We start from the raw sequence: 27,575 nt of genomic DNA on the forward strand, positions 1-27,575 counted from the left end.
GGCAGACTGGGGCCAGGGCTGTTGAGTCATTGAGAACAGAGGCAGCTCTCCCTTTGCACTTGCTGTGGAATCTCCTGGCCTCTCATTCATGCTTCTCGCCACACAACAGCTCATCTTTATGTGCAAATGTCAATGCGATGTACATTGTTGATTGACGTGTGGACATTAACTATCCTTGCATCTCTGAGATCAATCAACCTTGATTACGGTGTATGGTCCTTTAGTACGGTTGAATTTTGGTTTGTTAGAATTTTTTTTAAAGATGTTATTTCGTTATTTGAGAGACAGAGAGAGAGAGAGAGAGAGAGAGAGAGCACAGAGGGAGAGGGAGAAGCAGACTCCCCGATGAGCAGGGAGCCCAATGTGGGGCTTGACCCCAGGACCTGGAGATCATGACCTGAGCCAAGGGCAGCCGCTTAACTGACTGAGCCACCCACGCATCCCTGGTTTGCCAGGATTTTGTTGAGGACTTTCTGCATCTATGTCCATCAGGGTTATGGGCCTGACCTTTAATGTTCTTCTCTGTGGCATCCTTGTCTGAGGATAGGTACGTCATCTTCTTTGAATGTTTGATTGCATTCACCAGTGAAGCTATCTGCTCCTGGACTTTCATTTGCTGGGAGGTTTTTGATTACTGATTCAATCTCCTGGCTAGCATTGGTTTATTCAGATTTTCTGTTTCCTCAAGATTCAGTCTTAGAAGATTGTGTGTTTCTAGGAACTTATCCATTTCTTCCAGATTGTCCAGGTTTGGGGCATACAGTTGCTTGTAGTGGTCTGCTATGATATTTTATATTTCCATAGTATCAGCTGTAACTTCTCTTTCATCTTTTATTTTATTTGAGACTAGTCTTTTTTAATTGGTGAGCCTGCCTTAAGGCTCATCAGTTTTATCTTTTCAGAGAACCAACTCTTCATTCACGGATCTTTTTCTGTTATCTTTTTAGTCTCTATTTCATTTATTTCCACTCTGATCTTTATTGCGTCCATCTTTCTACTAACTTTGGGCCTCATTTGTTCTTCTTCTAGTTCTTTCAGGTATGGATCAAGCCAGATATACAGCCAGCAGCTTTCAGGGTGTGTAAATAGACACAGTCTTGCGGGTCTGCAATCCTAAACCCTGCAGACTTCCAGACCAAGAAGTCTAGAGATGTCCTCAGGGCGACAACTGCAAAACTTGTGGCTTTAGAGGTATATAAGCTCCTTGTGGGGTGGTATGTGTGGCCCCGGGAGAGCACGAATAAATATGGTTATCTCCCTGCCCATCTTCCCTGGGGGCACCTCTGTGGCCTAGGACTATAAGCCAGACCTAAAGCCTGTCCCTCAGGCCGGAACTCCAGGACAAGAAACTATGCTTCTTTCCCATGAAGGCTGAGAGTGTTTCCATCTACTGTTTGTACAGTGGCTTGGGGGTGTTGACCTGTCAAAGACTGTCTGTGTCAGGTCCATGGGGTCCAGAGAACAATCCTCCTCAGCCCCCAGAGCCAGGGGCTCAAGGGGCTTCACCGGTATGGAGCGTTCATGTTCTATGGCTGGCAGAGTGGGTGTGGGGGAAGGTACCCCCCAGGGCAGGGTCACTCTCAGCTGTGGTGCACAGGGGCAGGACCTCCACCAGAGGTAGCGGGCTGGGGCGGGGAAGGGGGTGGATAAAAATAGCAACCACCACCCCCCCATCACTAGTCCCAACAAGGCAGAAGGAGAATGCAAAACTGGTGTCTGATCAAGCACCTCTGTCCCCAGAGAGGCCCAACAGGTTCTTGTCGCTCTGGCAGACACGCTAGGGTTAACAAATGAGTCTCCTAAGTATATGGTCGGGGTTTCGTGGTGGGTCCTGGGATAAGTGGGTCTGTACATGGGCCCTTTAAAAGTGGATTTTCCACTCCCTAAAGCCCTGTGGTCCCCCTGGCCATAAGCCTATGGGTGCTTTGGGGGCTCATCCCTCTGATGCAGTTCCCAAGGGCTGGGGTGTCTGTTGTGGAGCACAAAGGTCTCCCTCCTCAGGGACACGCTCTGCAGTAAGGAGAACCCTCCCAGTTGCTGGTCTTTGCGCCTAGCCTGAGGTTTCTTGCAAGACCATGCCTCTGTCCCTCTCACCCATCCCGAAGTGGCCCTTTTATCCTTTGTGATGGAGCTGCTGTTCCGCTAGCAGGCAGACGCTTTTCAGAGGGAACAATTTCATATGTAGCTGTAGGGTTTTGTGTCTGTGGGAGGAGACGAGGCTAGGCTCCGCCTATGTTGCCATCCTGAACCTCCTCCCAATAAATCATCTTAATAAAATATTGACAACAGCTAGTAGGACCAAGCAGATCCCCTGGGTGTGCTTTACTTTTTCCTCGGAGCTGGGTCCCAGGGCTCATCACACCCCAGCTACGGCCAGCAGCCACGGCAAGCGAGACCCGAGACTCAGCTCTCACCACTGGCTCAGAAAATCACTTCAGATAATTTAGAAATTGGATATCCCTATGGACCAGAGTTATAAGATAATCTTTTCCTTCTGATGAAAAATTTTGGTTTTTCACGGTAACCTATTTATTCACTAGCTTTCCAGAGACTGATATAGTACCTATACACAATGCCATGGGTGACTTCTTTGAAAGCGAACTTTTTCAAAAAAAACAATGACGAAATCCAGGTAAAGAGGGATAAAAATGTTTTAATTGTTGAAATATATTGGTAAACGGAGTAATCTACATCGCAGTACCAAATGGCTACATGTGGCCAGCCTCAGATGAAGAGCTTTCCAAACACCCCACTAAACCCATCAGTCACAAGTCGTTGAAAATAGTATAGATTATCACGAAGGGAGGCCGGGACCCCACAACGGAGGGTGGGAGGATCAATGACTGCGAAGGATTCGTGGTGACATCAGCCTTCAACTACAGAAAATGGAAAGTTAATCCAAATGTGCGTAGGGCATGCAAATTTCGGTGGCTTTTTTCAACATTGCAGAGTCATACGTTGTTCCTAACAGAAGACAGTCTCCGACACTTACAGAAAGGAGAAAAACCCAAAGTAAAAAAAGGGAAAAAGAGAAAAGTAAGAATCAACCATTAACCATTTTACAGCTAAAAATCAATGTAACCTAAAAATAGTGAAAGGTAACCCACAAATATATTACTTTAGGGAGTTCATTTATAGTGCCTTCTTTGCTGAAGTTATAAATAGAATACAGATCTCATTATATAAAAACTATCAAAAAAGTATCAGTGAAAAGACGTGATTCTCATGAGCTGTGTTGAATAGCCAGGGAAAAAAATGCCACCAGACACAGCAGGCCGGCTCCAGACACCAGGTTTGTCAGCCTGTCTTTCTCAGGAGGATCCCAGAGAGTTCCAGACACCCGTGCATTGTTTATCCGATTCCTTTCTAGGACCACAACATTCAACATGTACCCGTGGGTTCAACTACAGACTTGAGAATTTGGGTGGGGAGGGGAGGCAGAGAGGGCGGCCAGTTAGAATTTCCTTGGAAACTTCTGTGCACGTCAGGACAGCCCATGGAGTGCAATTCCTTCCAAGTCTTAATGAGCAAGCTGTGAAGACCACAAACAGAAGAGGAAAAAGAGTTAGCAAGCTTAACAAAGGACGGCTTAGAAAAAAAAATCAGCTTTAAACCTACAAATTATTTACTGATTTTCTTTTTAGTAAAACACACATCCAAGAGTCACTCAATACCTAAGCGCCAGGCACTGATGACACTTTACAAAAGTGATGAAGAGCCGTGGGGAGAGAGATTGATGAACTTAGAAGTAAAATATGATGTGACAATGGCCAGGCCAAGCTGCGCGTCAACATCACCCAAATTAAAGATACAGACTTCCAGCCGTGATGCCATCCTTCCCCTGCGGGGTCAGACCCTGCTAGGAGAGGGGTAGCCGTCCATGCTCTCTCCAGCTCTCTCAGGAGAACCTGTTCCAGCCAGTCCCTCCACGGCATCTGAGAGCACCCCCCACCCTGGGTGTTCCCCACATCTAGGTGGGCATAACACTCAGCCGAGGGTCATTTGTAGAAGAAACTACACATTTGTACCGTGATGTAAGTACTGTAACAGATTCTGAAGTCATTCCTCAATTTGCTTCAAATTGACTCCTGTCAATGAGGGAGTTTGGTGGCATTATTTTGAGAGATTTGACATGTTAGGTCAAAAAAAGTGTCTCCGATGCTTTCCATAAAATAGCTTCCTCTGCAAAGGACAGTCTTCTCCTCAGTGTTTCTGTCCAATTACTTTTTTAAAAAAAAGGTTTTATTTATTTATGTATTTATTTATTTGAGAGAGAGAGAACACAGGCAGGAAGAACAGCAGAGGGAGAGAGAGAAGCAGACTCCCCACTGAGCAGGAAGCCCGACGTGGGGCTCCATTCCAGGACCCTAGGATCACGACCTGAGCCGAAGGCAGACACTTAACAGACTGAGCCAGCCCTGGCGCCCCTCTTTCCAATAATTAAAGCCCAAAAAGCCATGAGCTCAGACATGTCACAGGCAAGTATCATGGTAAATGCTTACCAACTATGGAAAAAGGACAGCCTTTCAACTTAGAACACTTTTCAGGCAATTCAAACGGACAGGGATGGCAATAAAATATGTTTATAGTCATGGGCAATAAAGAGATATTTTAGCTAGCAGTCTCAAGTTGTGGGCTGGTTTGCCAGCAAGATTGCTAAATTGTTACCAGGGAATTTGAGATCCACACACAAAGTTGAACAACCATCTTGTCCAATCATCCCATGAGAAAACCAACTTGAAAAAGCCTGAGAGGAAGTTAGGGATTCCTCCGAGGTCCTGTGTTAGTGACAGAGTTACCACACCTCCTGATACCTAGCTACGTGACACCTCTTTCCACTCTGTTCCAACGCTTTTTGAAAAACAACCTGTTTTCAGGAGGGTAACATATGCTTGATTCAACTAGACTGTCTTTTCTATTTGATGCAAATAACAAAAGTACTTCTGCAGAGTGGAAAACTGGCAGGGAACCTAGAGGGTTAGAACTCCTAAAAACACTAGAAATAGAAAATCTAAGCAAATGTCCAAACAGAAACTCAAACTCCACAGTGTGGTCATAGGCACTAGAGAATAAAGCGCCATAAAGCCTTCACCTTGAGGAGATGGTCTTCAAAGAACTGGCCACCCAAGACTGTTGTAACTCTTGTCAGGAAGAAACTGCTTACAGTCTCTGTCCCTCTCCCCCAGTGGGAAAGCTTATTTGTCTCCCCCTGTTAAGTTTATCCCGTGACCCCTCCCCATCCCAAACACCAGCTCCAGTAATGGGCCATTAGCAAGAAGTAGGTTCTGTATCAAGTCAGTTTTGCTCTGAGTCCGCCAAAGCCTGGATTGTTGTTACAAAACAGAAGAGTGGGATGATGAAAACAACAATCACCAAACTACCATTTGTATCACATCAAATCCTAACAATATCACAGAAACAATCATTCATTTCATATGGAATCCTAACAGCACCGTTCAAGCTAAGTATTGGTGCCATTTTACAGATTATAAAGTGGAGGCGACAAGGGGGAAGTAACTTGCCCTGCTAGTAAGTGAACGAGCCCCAATTCATATCCAAGGTTGTCTGACTCCCAAAAAGAGAATGGGCTATCTCAGGAGATAGGGCATTCCTGATCGTGGGATATTCAAGAGGCCAGATGTCAGTCAGCAAGACTGAGAGGCAGTGGGGAACCAAGCATCACGTGCATCACTGGATCAGATGAACTGAGACTTTCTGCCTCTGTGAAAATCCTGCATGGGATCTTTTAGAAATGGGCACACAGAGGGTTAATAAAGGAGAGCTTGTTTTCTCCGGTCCTTGTTCCTGCTTGTCTTAGGATAATTCTACCTCCCTATCTGTCATTTCCAAAGTCTTAGCACCTCAGTTCCTGGCAGTGAAAAGTGAAACCTTCATGCTTTAGGCAAACACATAAAGCTTGTTCTTATTAAATGAGTTAGGTTTACTTATTAAATGAGTTTGCATCTGAAGCAAAAATAAAATGAAAAATAAAATTAATTGCAAAGAAAACTGATCTAATTATCAAAGACCCCTTTACAATATTTTTTTCCTCCAATTTATTTATTTTCAGAAAAACAGTATTCATTATTTTTTCACCACACCCAGTGCTCCATGCAAGCTGTGCCCTCTATAATACCCACCACCTGGTACCCCAACCTCCCACCCCCCCACCACTTCAAACCCCTCAGATTGTTTTTCAGAGTCCATAGTCTCTCATGGTTCACCTCCCCTTCCAATTTACCCAAAAGCACATACCTCCCCAATGTCCATAACCCTACCCCCCTTCTCCCAACCCCCCTCCCCCCAGCAACCCACAGTTTGTTTCGTGAGATTAAGAGTCACTTATGGTTTGTCTCCCTCCCTATCCCATCTTGTTTCATGGACCCCTTTACAATATTACATGCTCCATTTCATAGATTCAACTACAAGATGAGACCCCTCTTAATCTTTAAGTTCAAGATTTCTCAGAAAGAGCTAGCAACAATATCAACAGCTCATTCATCATCAAAGCTTAATACATAAAATTATTTAGAAAAAATACAGTACCTCTTGGTTATGGAGTCATATTTTCTTCTAATCTTAAAGAGAAAATTAAGAAAAGTTAAATGTTCGGATTATGAAGATCATAGTCTAGTTTCCTATAAAATGACAAATAGTAGTGACATATATGTATTTGCTAGTCCAGATGAGAATGCAGAAAAACAGTGATGAGAAACAAAGAACTATAGTTCATTGAAATAAGACAATAATACAGCCTGTGTGTAAATGAAACATATTAACAGTCCTCTCAAACTATGCATCAGACAACTGTACAGGGATTGGTAAACCAGCATTCTTTACCAGGAGTCCCCATTTAAGCCAGAAGCTAGCTCTGTGGCTACTGTTATCAGAGCCTATTACCAAAAAGACATTAGCTTCACAATTACTACCTACTGAAACAAAAAGGGACCTCCCTGCATATAATTATACAATATGCACTTGATTTCCCTCTAATCATCAGACATCTATCAGTACATTACAGGAATATGTTATAAGAATTTACCTGTATTTCTACAAAAACTCCATAAAATTACTGAAATATTTGTTTTCATTGTCATACAGATCATCACTGAAATTAACAACAAATGTAGGGGTGCCTGGGTGGCTCAGTGGGTTAAGCCGCTGCCTTCGGCTCAGGTCATGATCTCAGGGTCCTGGGATCGAGTCCCGCATCGGGCTCTCTGCTCGGCAGGGAGCCTGCTTCCTCCTCTCTCTCTGCCTGCCTCTCTGCCTACTTGTGATCTCTCTCTCTCTGTCAAATAAATAAATAAAATCTTAAAAAAAAAAATGTAAATTTACCCATGGAGAAAAATTTGTTTCATCCATGGAACATAACCACAAACAGAAGCTTAATTTTGCTCTGGAATTCTGTCATCACATAGGTGGCAATTTCAACAAATGATTACAATGAATAGACAATGGCTTTTTCTATATGATTAACAGCAACTGAGTAATATGTAGGTTGAGTCAGGCACGCTGAAATATAAATTTCATATTTTTTTCATAAAACAAAAAGACAAATATGGAGAGAAAGTAAATCTCACCATTTTACTTACTTTTTCGTACAGTCTTTGTTTGGTTGGACACCATATCGACAGCTTCAGATGGCAGCCCTACATATACCCCTCCGTAGTTTCTTAGAGAAAACAAGCAGAGACAGAAAAAATCAGATCATTATCAATGATATTCTATATCTGCAGAAAATGACAGAAGCATGGAGTACTGCCAACAATTACAGAATTATTAAAATAACTCATGACTTTTCAAAAGTAGAATTTGAAACATTCTTGCCCTTGGAAATATAATTTTTTCTATGTTAAAAAGAAGCTCTACATGAAAAAAGAAAGCTAAGTTAAGTGAATAGAATTTTTAGATATCTAACTTGTTATGAGAAAGAGGAAAAGAAATTGGGATGTTTATTATGTCATAAAGTAACAAATATCCATAGAGTAACATGTTACAGTTAATCCATCAACGTTCATCAAGAATTCGGAGTGGTCAGCGTGGTAGTAGGTGCTATGGACACACGGAACATTTCCCTGGAGGTAGACAGAAACAGGAAAGGAGGGGAGAGAGGGCTAATGAGTAATGAGAGTAGGATGCAGTCCACCAGAGGAGGAGAAGGAGGGTGAAGTGGACGGGGAGAGTGAATGAAGTCATCCGTTGGGGAGAAGAGCTCATCCAAAGGCCACAGGATGGAAACTAGCACAGGCCATGTGCACAGGACAAAACCCAAGTTTGCCTAAAGGCAAAGATTATGAGCCCAGGGCAAGTTCTTTTTCAGATCACACACTCCTACCTGTATTCTCTGTGCCAGAAGCTGTCTGGGTATAATCTGTGTTATTGATCATGTACTACATACAGTGTTAAATTACATCCATGCATTAAATTAATCCATGGACGATGGCCGAAATTATTCAAATTAAAGCCAGCTTCAATGTCAAACATACCTCCTCTTGTCGTCTTCTGTTATCGATTCTTCTGTTCTGAAAGGTCAAAAATATTTGCTATAAGCCATCTGGTCCCATAGTCAGACACTTCATTTTTGGTTATGAAGAAAAGAGGGCAACTAAGCAACAGTCAATTGAGTCTATTCAAGTTCTGCCATCAAGTATGTTTGTAACACACTGCCCTTCCCACCTCAGTCATTCAGGCATTAAAAAATTAGTCATTTTCTCCTTAACAAAATGTGCAAATCCAGCAAATGCCAAAAAATCCAAGTGCTAAATGAAAGGACATACACAGGGCAACCGAGATTGCAAAAAGCACAGTAACTTGGCGTCAGGAAGCCGAGGTTCTTGTGATGGGTGTGTTATCAGCACAGACAGGCTGTGGGCAAGCGGCCCGGCTGCATCTCATCTACAGAATGAGGTGGTCAACCAGATGATTCCTAAGGTCCCCTCCGGTCCTAGGGGACTAGGATTCTGTGATCCTCCTGCTACTCAGTGACACCACTCGATGTATGAAAGATTTCTTTAGTGCAGAAGAAGTTGTGTCCATTTGATTTCCTTCTATCTAAAAAAAAGCCATTTTATACATGATGTGCACAGAGAAGGAGGAAATGCTTAAAAGGAAATTTTTAGAGGGAATCACTATTTTTAAAATGCACAGCTTCTTTCCTTACATGAGAGGAATTCATATTCTACTGATATTCCTTGGCATATTTCTAAAAGGATCAGGAAACTTTCCTTCAAGCACTAGTTAGCATACATAAGTTACTTTTCTTAAAGAAAAAACTCCAAGATTGAAATGTATCTGGCTGAACCCAGCATGTAATTCTAAAGGGCTTCAGCCAAAAAGAAAGAAAGAAAAAAAATCGAAACAGCTACTGAATCTATACATTTTAGGGACTGTCTAATCATGGTTTTACCCATTTAAAAGCTGTGAATGTTTCCAATGTACATGTACGGGAGATTTTGCTTCTTTGCATCTGCCAGTAAGTCTCCAGTCTACAAAGAAGGGAGGTGCAGATTTGGAAATCATCCGTGGAACCCTGGCCGCACCCATAGCTAATGCTCTGATCAAGTGCAAAACTCACCTTGAGATCCAATTTATCCAATCAAGCACACAACCTAAATTCACCCGATAATTGTCAACTTCCCTCATCTGCTAAAGTTGGATCTTTTTAATTCAAAGGTGTCAAAGTCATACTGTATTAGAAATGGGGTTATGCTTATTGAAGTGGTTGTTCACTACTTTTAATTAAAATGGATTTATAACCCATTAGGATAGACAGCAGGAAAATGATGGTGACTAACTCGGTGGAGTATGTTAGGATTGTCTACCACCAGTCCCAAATGGCTAATGCCATCATGACATTGTTTCTGAAGCTACAGGTCACTGGTAGTTTTGGACACATACAATGTCTCATTTTCTGGCATAGCTATTCTTTTCATATCCAAGTCTGTTTGTTTTTTTTAAAGATTTTATTTTTTATTTGACAGACAGAGCTCACAAGTAGGCAGAGAGGCAGGCAGGGGCGGGGGTTGGGAAGCTGGCTCCCCGCGGAGCAGAGAGCCCAATGTGGGGCTCGATCCCAGGACCCTGGGATCATGACCTGAGCCGAAGGCAGAGGCTTAACCCACTGAGCCACCCAGGCGTCCCCAACTCTGTTTATTCTAATTCTTTCTCCCCTTGCCTAATTCTGCGTAAGGATATATTATTAAAGGTTTTAAAATATATTTTAACTCCCCCAAATGTAACAAAACCATAAACTATTTTTAACCTGCTATCTTTTATAAAGTATTCAATACCCTGAAACCCACTCTGTGCCCCTTGTAAAATTAATCAACAACCTTGTACATCTAACTTGCAGGAAATGATGATGTAGCTGCCGTATGTATTAGATAATAAATTAAGTTTCAGATATATTACTAAATCATTAACAATACCATTTATAAAGACTCATTGGACTCTTCTGAGCCTTCAAATAAGTTACAATGCCTGCCTTCGTATATGCCCCCCACATATGAGACTGCGGCTTTATCCGCTCCTTCCACAAACAATTGTTCTACAGGATGAAGACCACATGGGTAAAAGCGGCAGCATCACAGAGCCCTTCCTGCAGGTCAGATACAGGGCAGGATACTTCATGGGCATCAGTGTGATTTCTCACAACAGCTCTGGGAGTTTAGACCTGAGAAAATAGGTCCACAGAGTCATGTAATTAAGAAGTGTACGAGTCCAACAAGTAAGACTGACATTTAAACCCCATCTGACACCAAAAACCGTGCTCCACACTCTAATTCACCATTTGCCTCTCAAACGGGAAGATGGAAAAGTAAAAGCGCGGCCAGTGACAAACCAGCCTGCTGGCTGCTCCTGACCTGGGGATGCCTCCACACCACGCCCGCAGAAGCTTCGAGCATCCCCACATCCTCACAGCCTCCGGGGAACTGCACGGGCACCTCTAGCGCTATGGTATGGTTTCCTTCAGTCCTCATCACCATCCTGCACAGCAAGGATGAGCCACCTTTTTTAAATTTTTTATTTATCTATTTTAGAGAGAGAAGGAGAGAGAGAGAGCCAGCCGGGGCAGGGGCAGAGAGAGAGGGAATCCCAAGCAGACTCTGAACTGAGTGTGGAGCCCGGCATGGGGCTCGATCCCGGGACCCCAAGATCATGACCTGAGCCAAAATCAAGAGTCAGATGCCTAACCAGCTGAGCCACGCAAGCAGCCCAGCCACATTTTAATGAAAAGCTGAGGCTCTGAAAGGTTGAGTAGCATGGCCAAGGTTACACAGGTGGGTAACCATTCTGTGTGATTCCGACGCCTGCTTCATAAACTGTGAGCCCCCACTCAGTGCATGAGAGAAACACCCCATCTCCCAAGCTGGATCTCTTCAGTTTTTAATCCCACTCACAGAGAGAAGGAAGCGAGACAGTGAAGAGTCTTAGTCAATATTTTGTTAGCATTAGAAGAAACGTCCCACTGTTCCAGGGACAATCAATCTATGTAGAACCTGTTGGATTGCTGGAACTCATTTGTTATCCAAGTACAAAAATTGTTCTGATGGACAGTTATGTTAGAATCTTTTCATCTGGACACCCAAGTCCAGACTGAGGTTAAATCAGAAAATAGTGGTTGGTCTAAAATCAATCTCCTTGTGAACAGACAGGTCCAAACCGGTATGTTTATCTGCCTGGGGACCAAACACTGCCCCATCCATGTCCCAAGAGGACAGTGTCCTACCATCTGGGGTGATGGGTCCTGCCCCAACTGCATTAGAAACAGAAATGGTTCGCCAAGCAGCAGTAAAGATTCCTGAAAGGCTATCTCTTACTGGTAAGAGAAGTGGACATTATCCTGGGCTGTTGTTGAACTTAGCACACTGCTAAGTGCTTACCAAGCTTTCCAAATTCTAATCCCTGGGGAAATTCTCAAGTTTCGAAGAATGCTGTCAGAATACCAGGGCTGCCCCACCTATACCCCATTTTAAGGACCAACTGCAGGTTTCTTCTCCTCATAAAACATATTTTGAAAGTTTTTGTTATCAAACCACCTTAATAATTCACTGGCAGATATTTTCTTAGACATTCAAGTGCCAAAGAGAGCTTCTGATGAGCCTGGGGGTTGGGGGTGGGGGTCCTGTGTCCTCTGAATCAAAAGTGAATAAATTCTACATTTTGATAAGCCTGCGCAGTCTCCTTTCTGGCACATGCTGGTTTCCTCTCGGGTTTCTGAGGTAATGAAAAGAGTCTGTGGTCCTTCTTCAACCCAGCTGTTGCGGAGTTCCAGGCTGGGATGCGTGCTCCAGCCAGTGCATCCTGCCACCCTAGAGGAGTTTCCGGTTTTCACTGAGGACTTGATTATGTTTCTTTTCTGGTCACTACAGCTTAAGGGAGAGGGCCAGGGGCTCCTGAGAGGCCAGCAGCTGTGACTATTGCTCAGCTGCTAAATATGTGCCCCGAGTCAGTGGGGGTGGCGGGAGGGAGGGCAGAACACGAAGCCACACCTCCCCCAGCTTTGTGAGAACAGCAACCGTGGACATAGGGTCCCAAAGGTCCTCGGAAATAGGCAGCACTCGCTTACCTCCTGCCAGCACTGACACAGGGCAGGAAGGACAAAGACGGAGATGACTCTGGCCTCAAAACTCCCCTTAGAGGTAAGAGCCTGCAGACTGAACGAACTGCCAACAGAGTGAAACCAAGGCCAACGCATGGTCCGTGACCTGGAAAAGAGGGCGGTCTTCTTTGCTGCACTTAAAAACACCTGACAGGGGAGGGGTGCTGGGGTGGCATCTCGCTCTTGATTTCAGCGGGGGTCCCTATATGGGGGTCGTGGGCTTGCGCCCAGGGTAAGGCCCCACTCTGGGCATGGAGCCTGCTTGGGATTCTCTCCCTCCCCTTCTCCCTCCTCGCCTCCTCTGAACTTGGGTTCTCTGTCTCACCCTCCCTCTCTCTCATACAACAAAAACAAAAACAAGCACCCCTCACGAGCTAACTGGTCCAAATATCTCTACAAAGTCAGCCTACCCATAATCTTGCTCCCTTCGAAAAGGAGCAAGTACACACATCAACCAGGATAAGCCTCCTATCACAATAAGCCGCTCGCAAAGAATAGTTTTGAAACAGTTCTGGAGTCAATGTCCAGGAACCTACAAGCAGAGGCACTGAAAACTGGAAAATGGACCAGAAATGGGGAAGAAACCTTGAGAATGAGATTTCTACCAGGACATCCCCATTTAACTTGCTTGTGGCCCATGCAGAAGGCCGGTTTATTTTGGAGAGTGATTTCGATTACTGTAAACCTCATGAAGGGGTGATTTCAGCTGCTATTCAAGCTGTAGGGTCTTTATTGGAAATAATCAACTCAGCTATGTGAGAAGTTTCTCCCTCTTTTCATTTTTTCAAGTCTTTGGTGCCAGTACTAACTTCTACAACTCCCCCTAGAGATGCTGTATCCCTTTTTATTTCTTTTTCTGGTAGGGAAGGAACATAACTGCTCTAGTAAATGGACACACATCCCTTTGAGGAAGATGTGGAAAGGTATCTACAGTATCTAAAGGAGGCAGTGTTGAAAGTTCCCTCGAGGAAACACGGCCTCAATCACTGGGAGGCTGAGTTGGGTCTGGAAACTGGGTTAAGTGGTTATGCCTTTCCACTGTGGTGACTCAAGTTAGGCAGGTTTCTGGTTACAGACAGAAGCTTTCCTCTTATACAAATACAGAGAGGGAGAAAATGAACCTTTAGAAGGCTGTCCTTCAGGGGTACCTGAGTGGCTCAGTCAATTAAGCATCTGCCTTCAGCTTGGGTCATGATTCCGGGGTCCTAAGTTCCCATGTCAGCCTCCCTGCTTGGTGGGGAAACTTCTTCTCCCTCTGCCCTTCCCTCCTGCTCATGCTTGCTCTCTGTCTCTCTCTCTCTCAAATAAGTATATAAAATCTTTTAAAAATAAATAGATAAATAGCAGGCTGTCCTTCTCATTTATGCTTAGGGAGACCGTAACCAACCAGCCATCATCAAGGTTCCTTCCAGGATAAGCCCTTTTGCTCCTTCATCCCAACTTTCTCCATGACGGTAAGTGTGCCCACCTTGTCTCGGGGGGATAAGTTCTATCGCTTGGTAGAAATGTGATCCTGTCCTCTGGGATCCCATCATGCCTGGTGAGACAAAGCGCCCACCCCAGGGCCAGTGTCTCCTCTGTCACAGCCCTTACAGAAGACCACACCACCTTAGAGCTTAACGGGGACACCCTCTCACTCTGCGTTCCCCAAATTTCTCAAAGCCTGAGTGGAAGGATCATCCTCTGTGATGGGGAGCAGGTCATACTTGAGAAATTCACACTAACATTCTCTTCTCCTTAAGCCTTTGGGCTCCTCCCCTATAACATCCCGCAAAAGTTCTAGCCTTTTCCGCCCCTGGTTAGAGTGTAAGCTCACTGTGTCTTGAGTTTCGCCAACCAGGACAATTAACTTGGGAGGGTCCCCTCCCTGCACCTAAATGATTAAATCCAGAACCTCCATTAAATACGACACTATCAATAAATTCAGTCTGACTCAGTATATATACTCCTTCCTCCTTGGTCTCCTACCCTGAGAACGCCAGTCCCACAAGCATGCCTTCGGCTTCTGGTGACATAAACTACAAAATCCTGCAATTACTCTGCAATAGCAGCTCATTCCTCTCAGGCCAGACTGTGTATGTCTGTCCCTTGGGAGCACACGGAGCTCTGACTCTCTCTGTGTGTCCAGAGGCAGGACATGGCTGGCTAACAAGGTGAGGGAACCCAACTCCACGCCTTCCCACCCAGCTGGCCCACCCCTCTCCCAAAGGCACTCCTGGGAAAACTGGAAGTTTCTGGCTGGCAAAGATGGGGAAAGTAAGCCAGCTTCGTTTCACCTCAATTCTAATTTAGGCCAGTCTAGTGCCCTCGTGAGAGGCGTGAGAACCAGAAGAGGCCGAAACAGCCATCTCTAGCCAAGCCAGGGACCGAAGAGCTACAAAGTGCTCCCTGCAGTGTAGAACTGAATCTAAAACAGCTAAGAGAAAAATGTCCTTCCATTTGACAGAGTTTCAATGCCCAACACAACAAAAGTCATGGCGCCCTTCATTCCATGTTTCTCCACCTCAGTCAAGAGTCATGGCAGGGAAGGAAAAGGGTAAAGAAGCAGGCACTTTTTTTTTATTCAGTGCTGTGGGCAAACACCTATTTGAATACCTTTAAGGGTCTGGAAAGGCCAAGATTTAAATATAGTTTCGTTTACTGGCTCAAGTTGTGATTTCAAGTTCTCCATTATCAGTCACATGGGCCTCGGCCTTGGTCAGGGGGAGGGGAGAAGGCACAGGAGAGAAAATGGACGGGGGCCGGAGAGAAGGGGTTAGAACTAGGAGCTGGAGTTCAGGTATAAACAGGGTCCGTCTCACAGTTGTGCCCAGGACAAAGGAGCAAAGTAGGGCTAACAGACTCGAATTAATTTTAACAAGTACACGCTCCACTTTCCGGTTACGGGTAAGCCACTCTCTGCAGAGCACACGTGGGGGAGGCACTGGTGTTCTCCAGAGGGAGCAGGGCTGAAAGCCTGCAGGGAAGTGGCTTTCTCTGGTATCAAGACAGTGTTTTGTTTGTTTCTGATCCTATACAGCATTTGGAAATGTGGGGAAAGTGATGTAATCTTCGAGAAGAAAATGTTAACAATGAAATCATCTTAAATCATAAGCTCACCTCCCATCTTATGAGGAAAACCTTTTAAGCCACAGGAACGTTTCTAACTGACATGTGGAACACATATGAACAATTTTGAACCAGGTTTAAGAAATACAGTGGGCATTTCATCAAAATTGTGTGTCCTTTTTTTTTTTTTAATTTTATTTATTTATTTGACAGACAAAGATCACAAGCAGGCAGAGAGGCAGGCAGAGAGAGGGAGAGGGAAGCAGGCTCCCCGCTGAGCAGAGAGCTCAATGCAAGGCTTGATCCCAGGACCCTGAGATCATGACCTGAGCCAAAGGCAGAGGCTTTAACCCACTGAGCCACCCAGGCGCCCCAAAATTGGGTCTCCTTTTGTTGGCAAAGATTTAGCTTCTTTATCAAAGACTAGTTGCTCGCAGGGAAAGCCTGTGTTGAGGGTAAAGTGTCCCTTTGAGACTCATGATAATTTCCCAGAGTAAGAGGACATGCTCACAGGCTGACCCCAGGCTCTGGGTCATAGCATCAACAACGAAGTTTGTAGACACAAGGGTTACTGAGGGTGGACCACAAGTCAACGTATCTTCCCACTTTGGAGATGGTTGAAAAGATAAACTCTCGGTTGATAGTTTAAAATGACACACCCTTGCAGAGTAGTAGACTGTTTGGTGATCTCTGTCTCACTAAAATTGACCCAACCCATGGCCCTCCCACAGGCATGTCAGAAAAAGGGGGGAAAAAAAAAAAACCCAACCGACCAACAGCAACCACCACAATGAAGCTGGTGGTTATATATCTTGAGGTTTCACCACTGCTTTCTTCTGTCTCAGCATCTCCATCGAGTACTTCTAGCCTACTTCCTGTGAGCTTGCAGGCACCCGCCCTTCTCAGACGGAATGCCTAACTGATCCAGGCAACTGCACACCCATCTGCTTCAGACCAGCTCTGCAGACCTTTCCTAAATGAACCAGAGAGCCCGAGTTTCTCTCTAAATATAAACAAGCTCTGACTTCTTGAAAGTCAAGATTCCAGAAAATGGCCTGCCTCAAAACCAGCTGTGTCTGTGGTTGCTCTCTGGGGCAGGCTGGCTCCCTTCTGCCTCTCCTTTTTTGCATGAATACAGTTGCGAATGCCTGTTTAAAACCAAATATCCAAATAGAACACTTCAACTTTCTAGATGATTCTACTGTAATTTTCCACTTACCACTTCAGGATCACTTATCACTTTCATCTATCACTTCGATGAAGAGAAACCTTATTTAGAGTTACTCTATAAAATATAAGCCACTATTTTTTTCTTCCTCAGTAATACCTGGTAGTCAAAATATTTATTTCGCTGTATTTGCTTGGTTTCTGGGTTGCATAAAATAGCTATCCCATGGGGCATCTTAGTGGCTCAGTTGTTAGACATCTGCCTTCGGCTCAGTCGTGATCCCGGAGTCCAGGGATAGAGGCCCACAATCGGGGAGGTGGGGGAAGGCCTGCTCAGCAGGAAGCCTGCTTCTCTCTCTCCCACTTCCCCTGCTTGTGTTCCCTCTCTTGCTGTGTCTCTCTCTGTTAAATAAATAATAAACTATTTTTAAAATAAAATAAAATAGCTATCCCAAGTGAACTAAAAAAAAAAAAAAAAAGGTTTCAAAGATAAAATGATGGAACCATGGCACTGATGTGTTACATGCACTTTCAAAAACAAATACAGATGATAACTATTAGCCAGCAGCTGGTCACTCCAATTAGCATCTCCTGCCTCAGCCTGGGTACAGCAGGCCTTAAAATTCACAAAGTTCTCATTTCCCTGGCCTTTCAAGATAAACATAGCTATGTGGCAAAGAAAAGATCTATTTCTTACTTATTTATCAAGAAAAAAGTTCTAAATATAGAATTGTTCTTATTAGCAATGATCTAAAAAGTAGAAAAGCAGCATGCAGTCTTTTCTTTTTCCATATCTGCAATATCGCTGAAGAGGCCAAACTTATTTGGTTTGTAAACAATAAAATTAAATATGGAAACGTCTGGAGACCGTGTGCATAACTCTAATTATCTATTTTAGCTGCCATTCACAATAATATTTTGGAATAGGCTTATTAATTCACAATGTTTATTTCCTTGACACTACAGCTCTCCAGATAAAGTATAATCATTTAATCTTCTTTATAATATGGTCTTATGATGGCTCCTGCTTTTTTAGGATAATTTCAAGCAATTTTACCACTTAATTACATGTGATTTTGGACAGATTAATATTTTATCATTGACTATTTTGGAGTCTATGTAATCTCATTCATTTCTTAAAATTCAAAAGTTCCTTTGGTCAGTTATCTTCAAATCTCTCTCTTTGTATGAGCCCTTGGCCAACAGGGGTCCCTTCCTTTCTTCCAGAATGTACTACCGGAAAATATGAATAACATTTGCTCTTTGTCTGGAAGCAATGGATCAAGAGCCAATTTGCAATTTCCCTATCCTCCTTCTGCTCTCCTGAGAGGCACACGGTGCTCAGGATTATTTTGGCATTGGCTGTAGAAGCATCATTTGCTAAAGACAGGAATGTTCTCTCCACCTCCTTACCTTAAGAAACTTTGCTTTTCCCTCATGGTAACTCTTTGCTCGAAATATCCCAGTGTCTCCAAACAGAAGATGAAGCCAGCAGGCTCCCAGCCTCCCCCCTGAGCTCCTTCAGATGGGGCCCGTTTTACCTTCACTCAAATCCTCTCCTCTGGGAATTGGAACCCTGTGACAGCAGCCCCAAATTCCTTAAAGGTTGTTGGCCCTGACCCAAAGGTTTTCTTCCAAACCGTCATTATCTTAAATGATTTTAAATTCCATGAACATCACCCAGTCAACCTTCGCTTCACATTTTGCTGACTTCCACTATTCCAACAACTTGTATTGCTACGTTAATAACTCACTCCCATGACCGCTCTGAGGAGCTTAGTTCCTGGAACTACTTCACCTCTGACATTTTACAGTAGACAAAATGGAGGGGGAAAAAATCATCCTTCTGCTCTTCCCCCCTCCTGCCCCCCACCATCCTAAGAAGCCACTCTCCCCCTCTCCCCATTCCACCATTCCTCAGCCAAACATTTTGCCAATACTTGCTGGTCACCACCATCTCCGTCTGCCGTGGGAGGAACACACCCACCTGTTTTGTCCTCCTCTTCCCAGTGCACTGGCCCTACCTAAGGAGAATCTGACCGTGTACTGATAGGCCAACAACGGGACTGTGTATTTCCTAACTTCAGCGATGCACTGGTTCTTCTACTGTCAGGTGTTCATAACAGAGCCTCTGCCAAGTCTTTTCAACAACACTGCGAACATCTGATAATCCTAGCTACTATTTATGGGCAGCAAGAAAGCATAATGCCAAGTATTATCCCCAGATACTAAATATACTGTACCAATAGCCATCATAATCCTTGGGCAGTTACTTAACTTCTCTATGCCCCATATCCTCATTTGTAAAATGAAACATCATACTGTTTCCATCAGGCTGTCATGGGTACAGAATGAGAGAATGCATAATCATAATATATCATAATGCATAATGATTATATATATATATATATATATACACACACATGGAGGAGCTCTAGTAACAGAATGATGATGATAAGAATAAAGATGGTTGCCCTGTATATTTGTTATCCCAATCTTATGGCCAAGATCACTGAGGACACAGTATCACACAGCTGGTAAATGGTGGTAGGAAGTTCAAAGGCAGATCTCCCTGCTTCCAAAACGCATGCTTTTTCAATGCTATTTCCACACCATCCTCCTCAACCTCCTGCTCCTCCACAGGGGAGGAGTAAGCCCATCAGACACCCTCGGGTTTGTAACGAGGACTAGAGAGGGCTCAGCTGACAGGTGCATTGGGCATGAGAAATCCCTAAAGGATTCCAAGGACACTCAAGATGAAACACTCGTAATTTCATTTTATTTAAGAAGTGGTGCTTCACAGTGTTTTGTTCATTCATTCCCAGATACTCTTCTCTATAGTCAATACCTTCCATAACAATAAAATTGCTGCATCAAGAAAGGAGTCTTCGTGAAGTCACCATACAAGTGTTAAATGAAAGACATGTTTGAATTAACTTGTTTAAACAGGAGTGGCTATGATCTTTTATTTTCAACAGCAAACATCAAATTAGTATCAACTTATTTCATGTTTTTTCTTACTAAAACATGTTTGTAATATTCCCATACATTTTGCTTAAAATTTAAATAAAGAAATTTTTTAATAACATGAAAATTGACCTATCGCAGAACATACTTTGTTTCTGCACGCCCAGTTCTAAGTGCCCTCCATTTGGGTAACAGCTTCGGGATTTGTCTTTAGCCACGCCCCCAGACTCTGACCAACAGGTCAGGTGGAGCGAACCCTGCTGATTGACTCCAGTGGTGGGCACGTGTCCCATACCTGGCCAATGAGAAACCCCCCTTCCCCTGGCTCATTGGTTGAGTCAGAGGGAAACAAATGACCTCATGCTGTGGCTGGGAGAGCCCAAGCCATAGGACTTTGGATCACACCACTGGGAAAGAAAAGCTGTTTTTCCACAGGAGTTTTTAAGCGGGTAAGAGATAAAAGATGACCATCTCCATCGCCTCTTGAAGAAAGCTTCTAAAGTGGAGCCCAAGATAAGAAAGCAGCAATCAGTTTCTTCCTGTCATTGGGTCACCTGGATCCAGCTGTGACTGGGGCCAAACCCCTGGAGCTTTTCCATTACACTCGCCAATAAATTCCTTTTTGTTTGTTTGTTTGTTTAGGCCAGTTTCAGCTGGATTTCTGCCATTTCCAACCAAAAATATCCCAATGCAACCTATTTGTGCCAAATAGCTAAGATAATTCACTGAAATAAAAGCATGGTTGATTTTTCCAGGTCTGTGAAAGCAGCCAAATGTCGTCACATTGATTCACGTCTGTTTTATTTTGCATGTTACAGCGCTGTGATTTAATTTTGAAAAGACAGAGAGAGAGAGACAGACTCACTCACTGATATGCATGAGTCTGTGTTATGATGACTAAGTTTCTATATAAGCATACCTCAGATATGATGCAGGCTAGCTCCCAGACCACAGCCATAAAATGAATTACCACAATAAAGCAAGTCACATGAATTTCTTGGTTTCCCATCACCTATAAAAATTATGTTTTTATAACTACACAATACTGTAGTTTATTAAGTGCACAATAACATTATGTCTACAAAAACAATGTATAAAACTTAATTAAAAATACGCTGTAGCTAAAAAATGCAAACAATCGTCTGAACTTTGAGCAAGTCGTAATCACCGATCAATGATCACCGTAACAAGTCTAACAATGAAAAAGTTTGAACTATTGTGAGAATTACCCAAACATGACACAGACACAAAGTGAGCAAATGCTCCAAAGTGAGAAAATGGCTCCAATAGATCTGCCTGATGAAGGACTGACACAAAGCTTCAATTTGTTAAAAAAAAAAAAAAAAGCATTATCCACAATGGGCAATGAAGCCAGGCACAGTAAAAGGGGCTGGGGGGGGGGGTGCCTGTTATCTGTTATCTTCACCGCTGCTTCCCTCCTCCTCTTGAGTTTCTAAGGTTCACCTTGTAAGCGGCTCGGCCCTCCCGCCTATTCTGGGATTCACATCCATCACAGACCCCCTCCCTCACAGCAGACCCTTTCCCAAGCCACCCACAGCATGGCTAACCACCGATTCCTACCCTCGAGTCCACGGTGTGTAAAAAAATAAATAGAAAAAGCAAAACAAACATCCATATACAAAACCATCCATACACTCACCTGGGCAGAAACAGAAGAAATGAAGAAATGGGAGAAAAGTGTGTCAGATGTTAACAGCGCCTGTCTCTGCTGGTAGATAAAAGCCGATGTCTTTTTTTAAAAAAAAATATTTCCCAAATTTTCTAGGTACTTCTTTTCTAACAGAAATATATTTTTTTAAATGTTTCCTCTTTTTTTTTTTTTAGCTTTTTTAAAGTTTTTACATCGATTCCAGTCAGTGAGCATACGGTAATATGAGTTTCCGGCGCACGATACCGGAATTCGGCACCCTCGTACATCAGCATCTCTAACCTGCTGGCATCCTTCCCTCCCCTACTGGCAAACATGGTAAAAAGAGAGGCCACGCACCCCTTCCCCGCTCCTTGCCCACTTCCATCTTCACTCAGTTATTACTCACACCCCTCGAGGGAAACTACAGACCCCCGGGTGTCCATGTGGGCATCGAACCATGCCAGTGGCTTCTCTCCCCGCTTCAGCCCGGCTGACCTCCTTGGATTATCCCCCATCCCTTCCCTGGGCTAAGGTTTGAAACTGCAGCGTAGCCTCAGATTTTCCTCTCCTTTCCTTCCCTGTTCTGGCATCCAACAAATCTCAGTCACATTACAGTGTATTTCGAACGCTCGGCCCTTCTCTCTCCCATTGCTACTGTCCACAGTCTGCCCCTCTGGTGGCCTCACCACCTCCTTCCCTCCCTGTGTCTTCTCCCTTCCCCCACCTCACACACTGCTCTGCTTTGGCAGTTAGCGCCCTAGCACTCAAATAGAATCATCACATCCCCCGACACACACCTTAAAATCCCTAATGGCTCTTGACAGCATACAGTATGGAATGAAATTACTGACCTGGCGCCGAAGGCCCCTCACAAGCCAATTTCAGCCCCGTGGCCTCATCCCTCATCTCTGCGGAGCATGCCCCAAAGTCTCCAGAACAAACCCACAGGCTCATTGCAGGGGAGCTGAGGCTCCCTTACACCCATGAGCCTCTTGCCATGCTCTTTCTTCTGCTCTAGGCTGCCATTCTCCCTTTCTCTGCACGAACTCTTATTCATCCCTCAAAACTCAAACTGGCATTAAATTCTATCTCAATAATTAGCACTTATCACTCTGTATTTTGGTCCCCAGTAGACACTAACCTACCTAAGGGCAGAAGTGTCATTTTATCTGTAATTATATCCTGGCTTCTTGCTCACAGAAAATCGGCAAATAAATAGGAAAGGGGAGAGCAATAGTAAACATCACAAACCTTCCCTACAGAATGGATTTTGTGTTCTGTTAAGAGGGTAACTACAGTATTTCTCTCTTCTGAAAATAACCATAATTCCCCCCAGCAAAAGACTTATGTTGCCTGTATAATTCGGTGCTGGCTCTATGTGAAGTTGTGTACTTCTTAGCACCCATTATGTGATTTTGGTCACTTCTTTGGGTTGGGATCAGTCTCTCTAGATTAAAAAAAAAATTTTAGATCTTTATAATAAAAAGTGTTAACTATCTTCATTTCTTAGCTGTTCATTCATAGTTAAGAGTTAATCTGTACCTTCATCTTTAAAAAAGAAAAAGAACATGTTTGATTACAGCTTTTGTGCAAGGAAAAATAATATTATGATATTCTTTCAACTTTTTCTAGTTTATTACATTTATTTCTAAAAGGGTCAATTATTAAATAAAATTATATATTTCTAGGACATATATTGAGGTATATACAGTTACAGAAAATTTAAAGCTAGGGAATTCGGGATTTCAAAAAGTAATTAAGCAGCATCTCACATCGTGGAATAGTTAATTTTGTTGACAAGGGCATCATTAAATTCTACTAGAAATTTCCATGCCTCTAAAAGAAAGGAGTCAAGACATCAATCTCTCCTTGAATAGGAATGATGGGAACCCTCGGCAACTATTCACTAAACTCCACATTCAAAACACGGTACTAATAACCCCGGGAGACATTCAGAGGAGTAAGATATTTCACTTCCCTCAGTGCCCAAGAGGGACAATAAGATAAATAACCACAATGCAAGCCCCATCTGATGTCTCATAAGAAAGGGGCAGGGGCTCCTGGGTGGCTCAGTGGGCTAAAGCCTCTGCCTTTGGCTCAGGTCCTGGGATGGAGCCCCACATCAGGCTCTCTGCTTGGCAGGGAGCCTGCTTCCCATCCTCTCTCTCTGCTTGCCTCTTTGCCTACTTGTGATCTCTCTCTGCCAAATAAATAAATTTTTAAAAGGAAACAAATAAATAAATAAATGGGGCAAATGCTTTATAGGTTCAGAAGAAAAAGACATTCTATCCAATTGAGAGATCCAAGAAACTCTTATTGCAAAGAACAAGACAGAAACCCTGAAGAACAGCTAGCATTTTTTTTTTTTTAACAAACAGAATTGAGAAAAAGGCCATTCCAGGCAGAGGGAATAGCAAAAACTGAGGCAGAACATGGGAGGTCAGTCTGGGCCCTTGCCGAGGTCTCAGAGGGTGGGACATCAGCTCACTTCTCATCCTTGGCCTTGCTCACTCCAAATGCAGGGCTTCCTTCCAACTCATGCAGAGCCCGTCAGAGAAAAGCTAAAAACATAAATGATCTTCCTGTTCCCAAAGGATTTGGGGCTCAGTCTAGCGGGCAATGGAGAGTAATTTTAAGTTTTTTGAGCAAAGGCCCTACAAGGCCAGGGGAGTGCTTGAGGTAGTGAATCTGGCAACAGTGTAGAGACATGGAAGGAGAAGGCGTGGAGAGACCCAGATACACAATGAAAGAAGCAAGGTAAAGACAATGAACTTGTGGTTGTTACATGATTTGGTAATAAACTCAGATACTACACCCGGGAGTTCGAAACAATGAGTATTGCTTCTTGGGTACAGAAAGTCCCATAGAAAATACATATTTAACTCCTGGAAAACCTTACAATTCCATTCTCATCTTCTATGAATTCCTCTTTGTCATAATAATAAATCTAACTCTGTTTTTGATGTTTGACCACTGACAGCTTTCAAGTCCAACCACTCCCCCCTTCTGCCTCACAGCCGTGCAAGCTGATTAGGAAGCCTGGGAATTCCTTCCTTTGTGCTGGTGGGAACGATAAAACCAGGCAAACCTCTCCCCATGCATAGGACCCCTCGAGGAGGCCCACTCCCAACCACAGTTAAAACCAAAGCCACTCCTGCCTCCCCTTCCTTCACTCAAGATGGATGCGCCAGTTGGTGCCTACCCTGCTCCCCCAGAAAGCCTCATTATATGTGAGTGAGAAATCATCTTGCCCTCCTTGATGTGTGTGTGTGTGTGTGTGTGTGTGTGTGTGTGTGTCACACTATCAGTCTTAACGTCCAAACCAACTAAGCAGCGTCTCACATCGTGGGTGGGTGGGGCAGGGGTCCATCCACTCTCCACAGAGTAAATAGTGAACTACTGCAATGTCCTTACTGTTCTAGATGAGATATGGAAAGATGCAGACATGGGCCATGACGGAAATTCTGGAAGGGCTCCTGAGCTCCCAAAACCTCCCTCTGGGAGACAGCTGCCCTTGATTTAATGTCCCATGGTATAAATATCAACCCAGTATTGACTACACTGAATGGTCATACGTATTCACCCAAATACCTGGTCACCAGATTTAAACCAATCCCATGTGTGTTTGGTACCTGTGTGCCTCAGCCTCTCCCCACTGGCTCACTCTAACACAGTCACAGGAGCTATGTGCTTAATGAATTCTCCCATATCCACTTGTTTTCAATGAGAAGAAATCTCAGCACAAGTTGTGAAGGAAGCACAATTAAATGTTTCCCTCAGTTAAAGTTCTAACTTACAGTGCTAGGGCTACAGAAAGGCAACATAAATAGTAATGGAATAAATAATAACACAGTGATATTCTTCAAATAGCGCTTTAGTTGTAAACTAGATGCTAATCTTGATTTTTGCATAACAGAGAATGTATTCCCATATCTTTTCAGGCATACCTACATCTATTGAAAGACCACAATCATGAAAAACAGTGTCTTCCTCAAAAAAGAGTTTAGAAAACCATAATATTAACTACTTACACATCTTTAGCTGCTCCTGCAGGGCCTAGGGAGGGGAAAAAAAGGTTTGCATTATTGTGATAGAATTACAACAAAAATGTGAAACCCAATACCCATCTAAAATAATATTCTAAAAGAGACAAGTTGAAAATATGCCTTTTAAAAAGGTCATCTCAAAAGAAAGAAAGGAGAAAGTAGGAAAATCACATTAAATCAATTCACACAAAATTACATTCAAATTTTACATTTTGAATTTATTCTGCCCATTTTTAACAATTCCTATAATTTTTAAGGTGTCGGTTCTGGAAAGGATCACCTCATCCAATCCCTTTATTTTACAGATAAACTGACAGAGTCGGGAAGTATTTTCATTTCAAAGTCACCCGCCTTCTAAGCCGGTGTCCACAGGGCTACAGGGCACTAACCAGGGCACTAACTTGGAAAGCGAAGTCACAAGACAGAATGGAGGTGATCTCCTCAGTCAATGAGAAGTCTCAAGGACACCAGCCTAGCTCTAGGGAGCTACCTGCCCTTCTAACTCTGCTCCTGTTTGCTACTCAACCCTCCTACCCCACCCCAGCCCCATTTTTTGCTTCCCACCCACGTGCCAAAAACATCCTGTCTCTTTCGGACCCCATGCCTATCATTCATCATAGATTCTCTGCCGCAGGTAGTCGGTCCCATTTCCACGCTTCCTCCTCCCACTAGCCTCATCTGAGCAACACAGATCTTGGTTCTAACTTTACTAGGCATGTAGTATTTAGGGTCTTTTAACCTCTTAAGCCCCCCCCTTCCCTCCCTTGTGTCAAATGAGGATAATAAGAGTTAATATACAACAGAGAGAATAAATGGAATGACCACTGGTGAGACGGTTATTGAAAACGGAGCTGGGGGATACCCGGGTGGCTCCGTCGGTTAAGCCTCTGCCTTCGGCTCAGATCATGATCCCAGGGTCCTGGGACTGAGTCCCGGCGTCGGGCTCTCTGCTCAGTGGGGAACCTGCTTCTCCCTCTCCCTCTGCCTGCCTCTTCCCCTGCTTGTCCGCTCTTGCTCTCTGACAAATGAATAAAATCTTTTCTAAAAAATTAAAAAATAAATGGAGCCGGGAGGACACTGAGGAGGCAAGGCTCGTGCCCATCTTCTGTCCCAAATTCTCAGAAGTTTTTTCCTGAACTCAGCTGAAAGCCAAGGCACCTACTTACGTCATAACAGACATAAACAGACTTTCTAACATGAGCGCTACAACCAATCACATGTAGCTTAATGTAACTGTATTTAAACGAGAACCAAACAACTTTTCTTCAAATCGATTTATGTACGTCTTCTCTTTCCTCTTTAAAAATTCTACACTCCTTCGTCTGTCTGTCCAGAGCATGTTTTCAGCTTCAGGATAGTCTCCTGGATTGCAAGCCACTAAGACCCCAAATGACCACATAAATATAATTTTGCAGCTTGCAGTTTTGTCTTTTGTTACTCGACATGACTGTGAAGATTTGTTTTTTTTTTTTAAGATGCATGTCAACACTTAGCACAAAGTCTGGTACCTAAAAGTAGCTCACTAAAATGTTATTATTAGCGGTCAAATTAATTAGAAATTAATATCTCAATTTCCGTATCTATGAAATGGGAATTAAAGTAATCTCTGCCTAAGTCACACAGAGGTGAAAATAAAGAAAGATGCACTACACAGTAATCAAATAAGCGTATAGGAAAGGTCACTGCCAAAACTGCAACAATTGTACCCTGGTGATATGAACTTAAAATCTGTTAATCCTGTAAATTCAAAGCAGAGGGCAAAGATAATCAACAGTATGCCTCAAACAAAAAATTTTTTTTTCAAACATCTTCCCCCATTCTGTAGGCTGCCTTTTAGGTTTTTTGTTTGTTTGTTTGTTTGTTTTGATTAACATATAATGTATTATTTGTTTCAGGGGTGCAGGTCTGTGAATCATCAGGCTTACATACTTCATAGCACTCACCATAGTACATACCCTCCCCAATGTCCATAAAGCAGCCACCCTATCCCTACCCCCACACTCCACAGCAACCCTCAGTTTGTTCCTGAGATTAAGAGTCTCTTACGGTTTATCTCCCTCCCTGGTCCCATCTTGTTTCATTTTCCCCTACC

The 27,575-nt window shown here is 43.5% G+C and overlaps 1 protein-coding gene across 2 annotated transcripts in view; it reads right to left on the minus strand.

Annotated features, from left to right (window-relative positions):
* Positions 1-2,633: 2,633 nt before the first annotated feature.
* Positions 2,634-27,575, minus strand: part of C12H12orf75 (chromosome 12 C12orf75 homolog) — a 36,713-nt gene continuing 11,771 nt past the window's right edge. The window contains exons 2-6 of one of the 2 annotated variants that reach the window (XM_044226615.1): positions 25,469-25,493; positions 8,490-8,525; positions 7,596-7,675; positions 6,547-6,578; positions 3,446-3,532 (exon numbers count right to left, since the gene is read on the minus strand). In XM_044226615.1, coding sequence (XP_044082550.1) covers positions 6,574-6,578; positions 7,596-7,675; positions 8,490-8,525; positions 25,469-25,493 — 146 coding nt within the window. In that variant the 3' untranslated portion in view covers positions 3,446-3,532; positions 6,547-6,573. Of the gene's footprint in view, positions 3,533-6,546; positions 6,579-7,595; positions 7,676-8,489; positions 8,526-25,468; positions 25,494-27,575 lie in introns of both variants that reach the window. The other variant, XM_044226614.1, reaches the window with a different exon arrangement.

This window comes from Neovison vison, chromosome 12 (genome assembly GCF_020171115.1).
Source record: "Neovison vison isolate M4711 chromosome 12, ASM_NN_V1, whole genome shotgun sequence".
Taxonomy (NCBI): Eukaryota; Metazoa; Chordata; class Mammalia; order Carnivora; family Mustelidae; genus Neogale; species Neogale vison.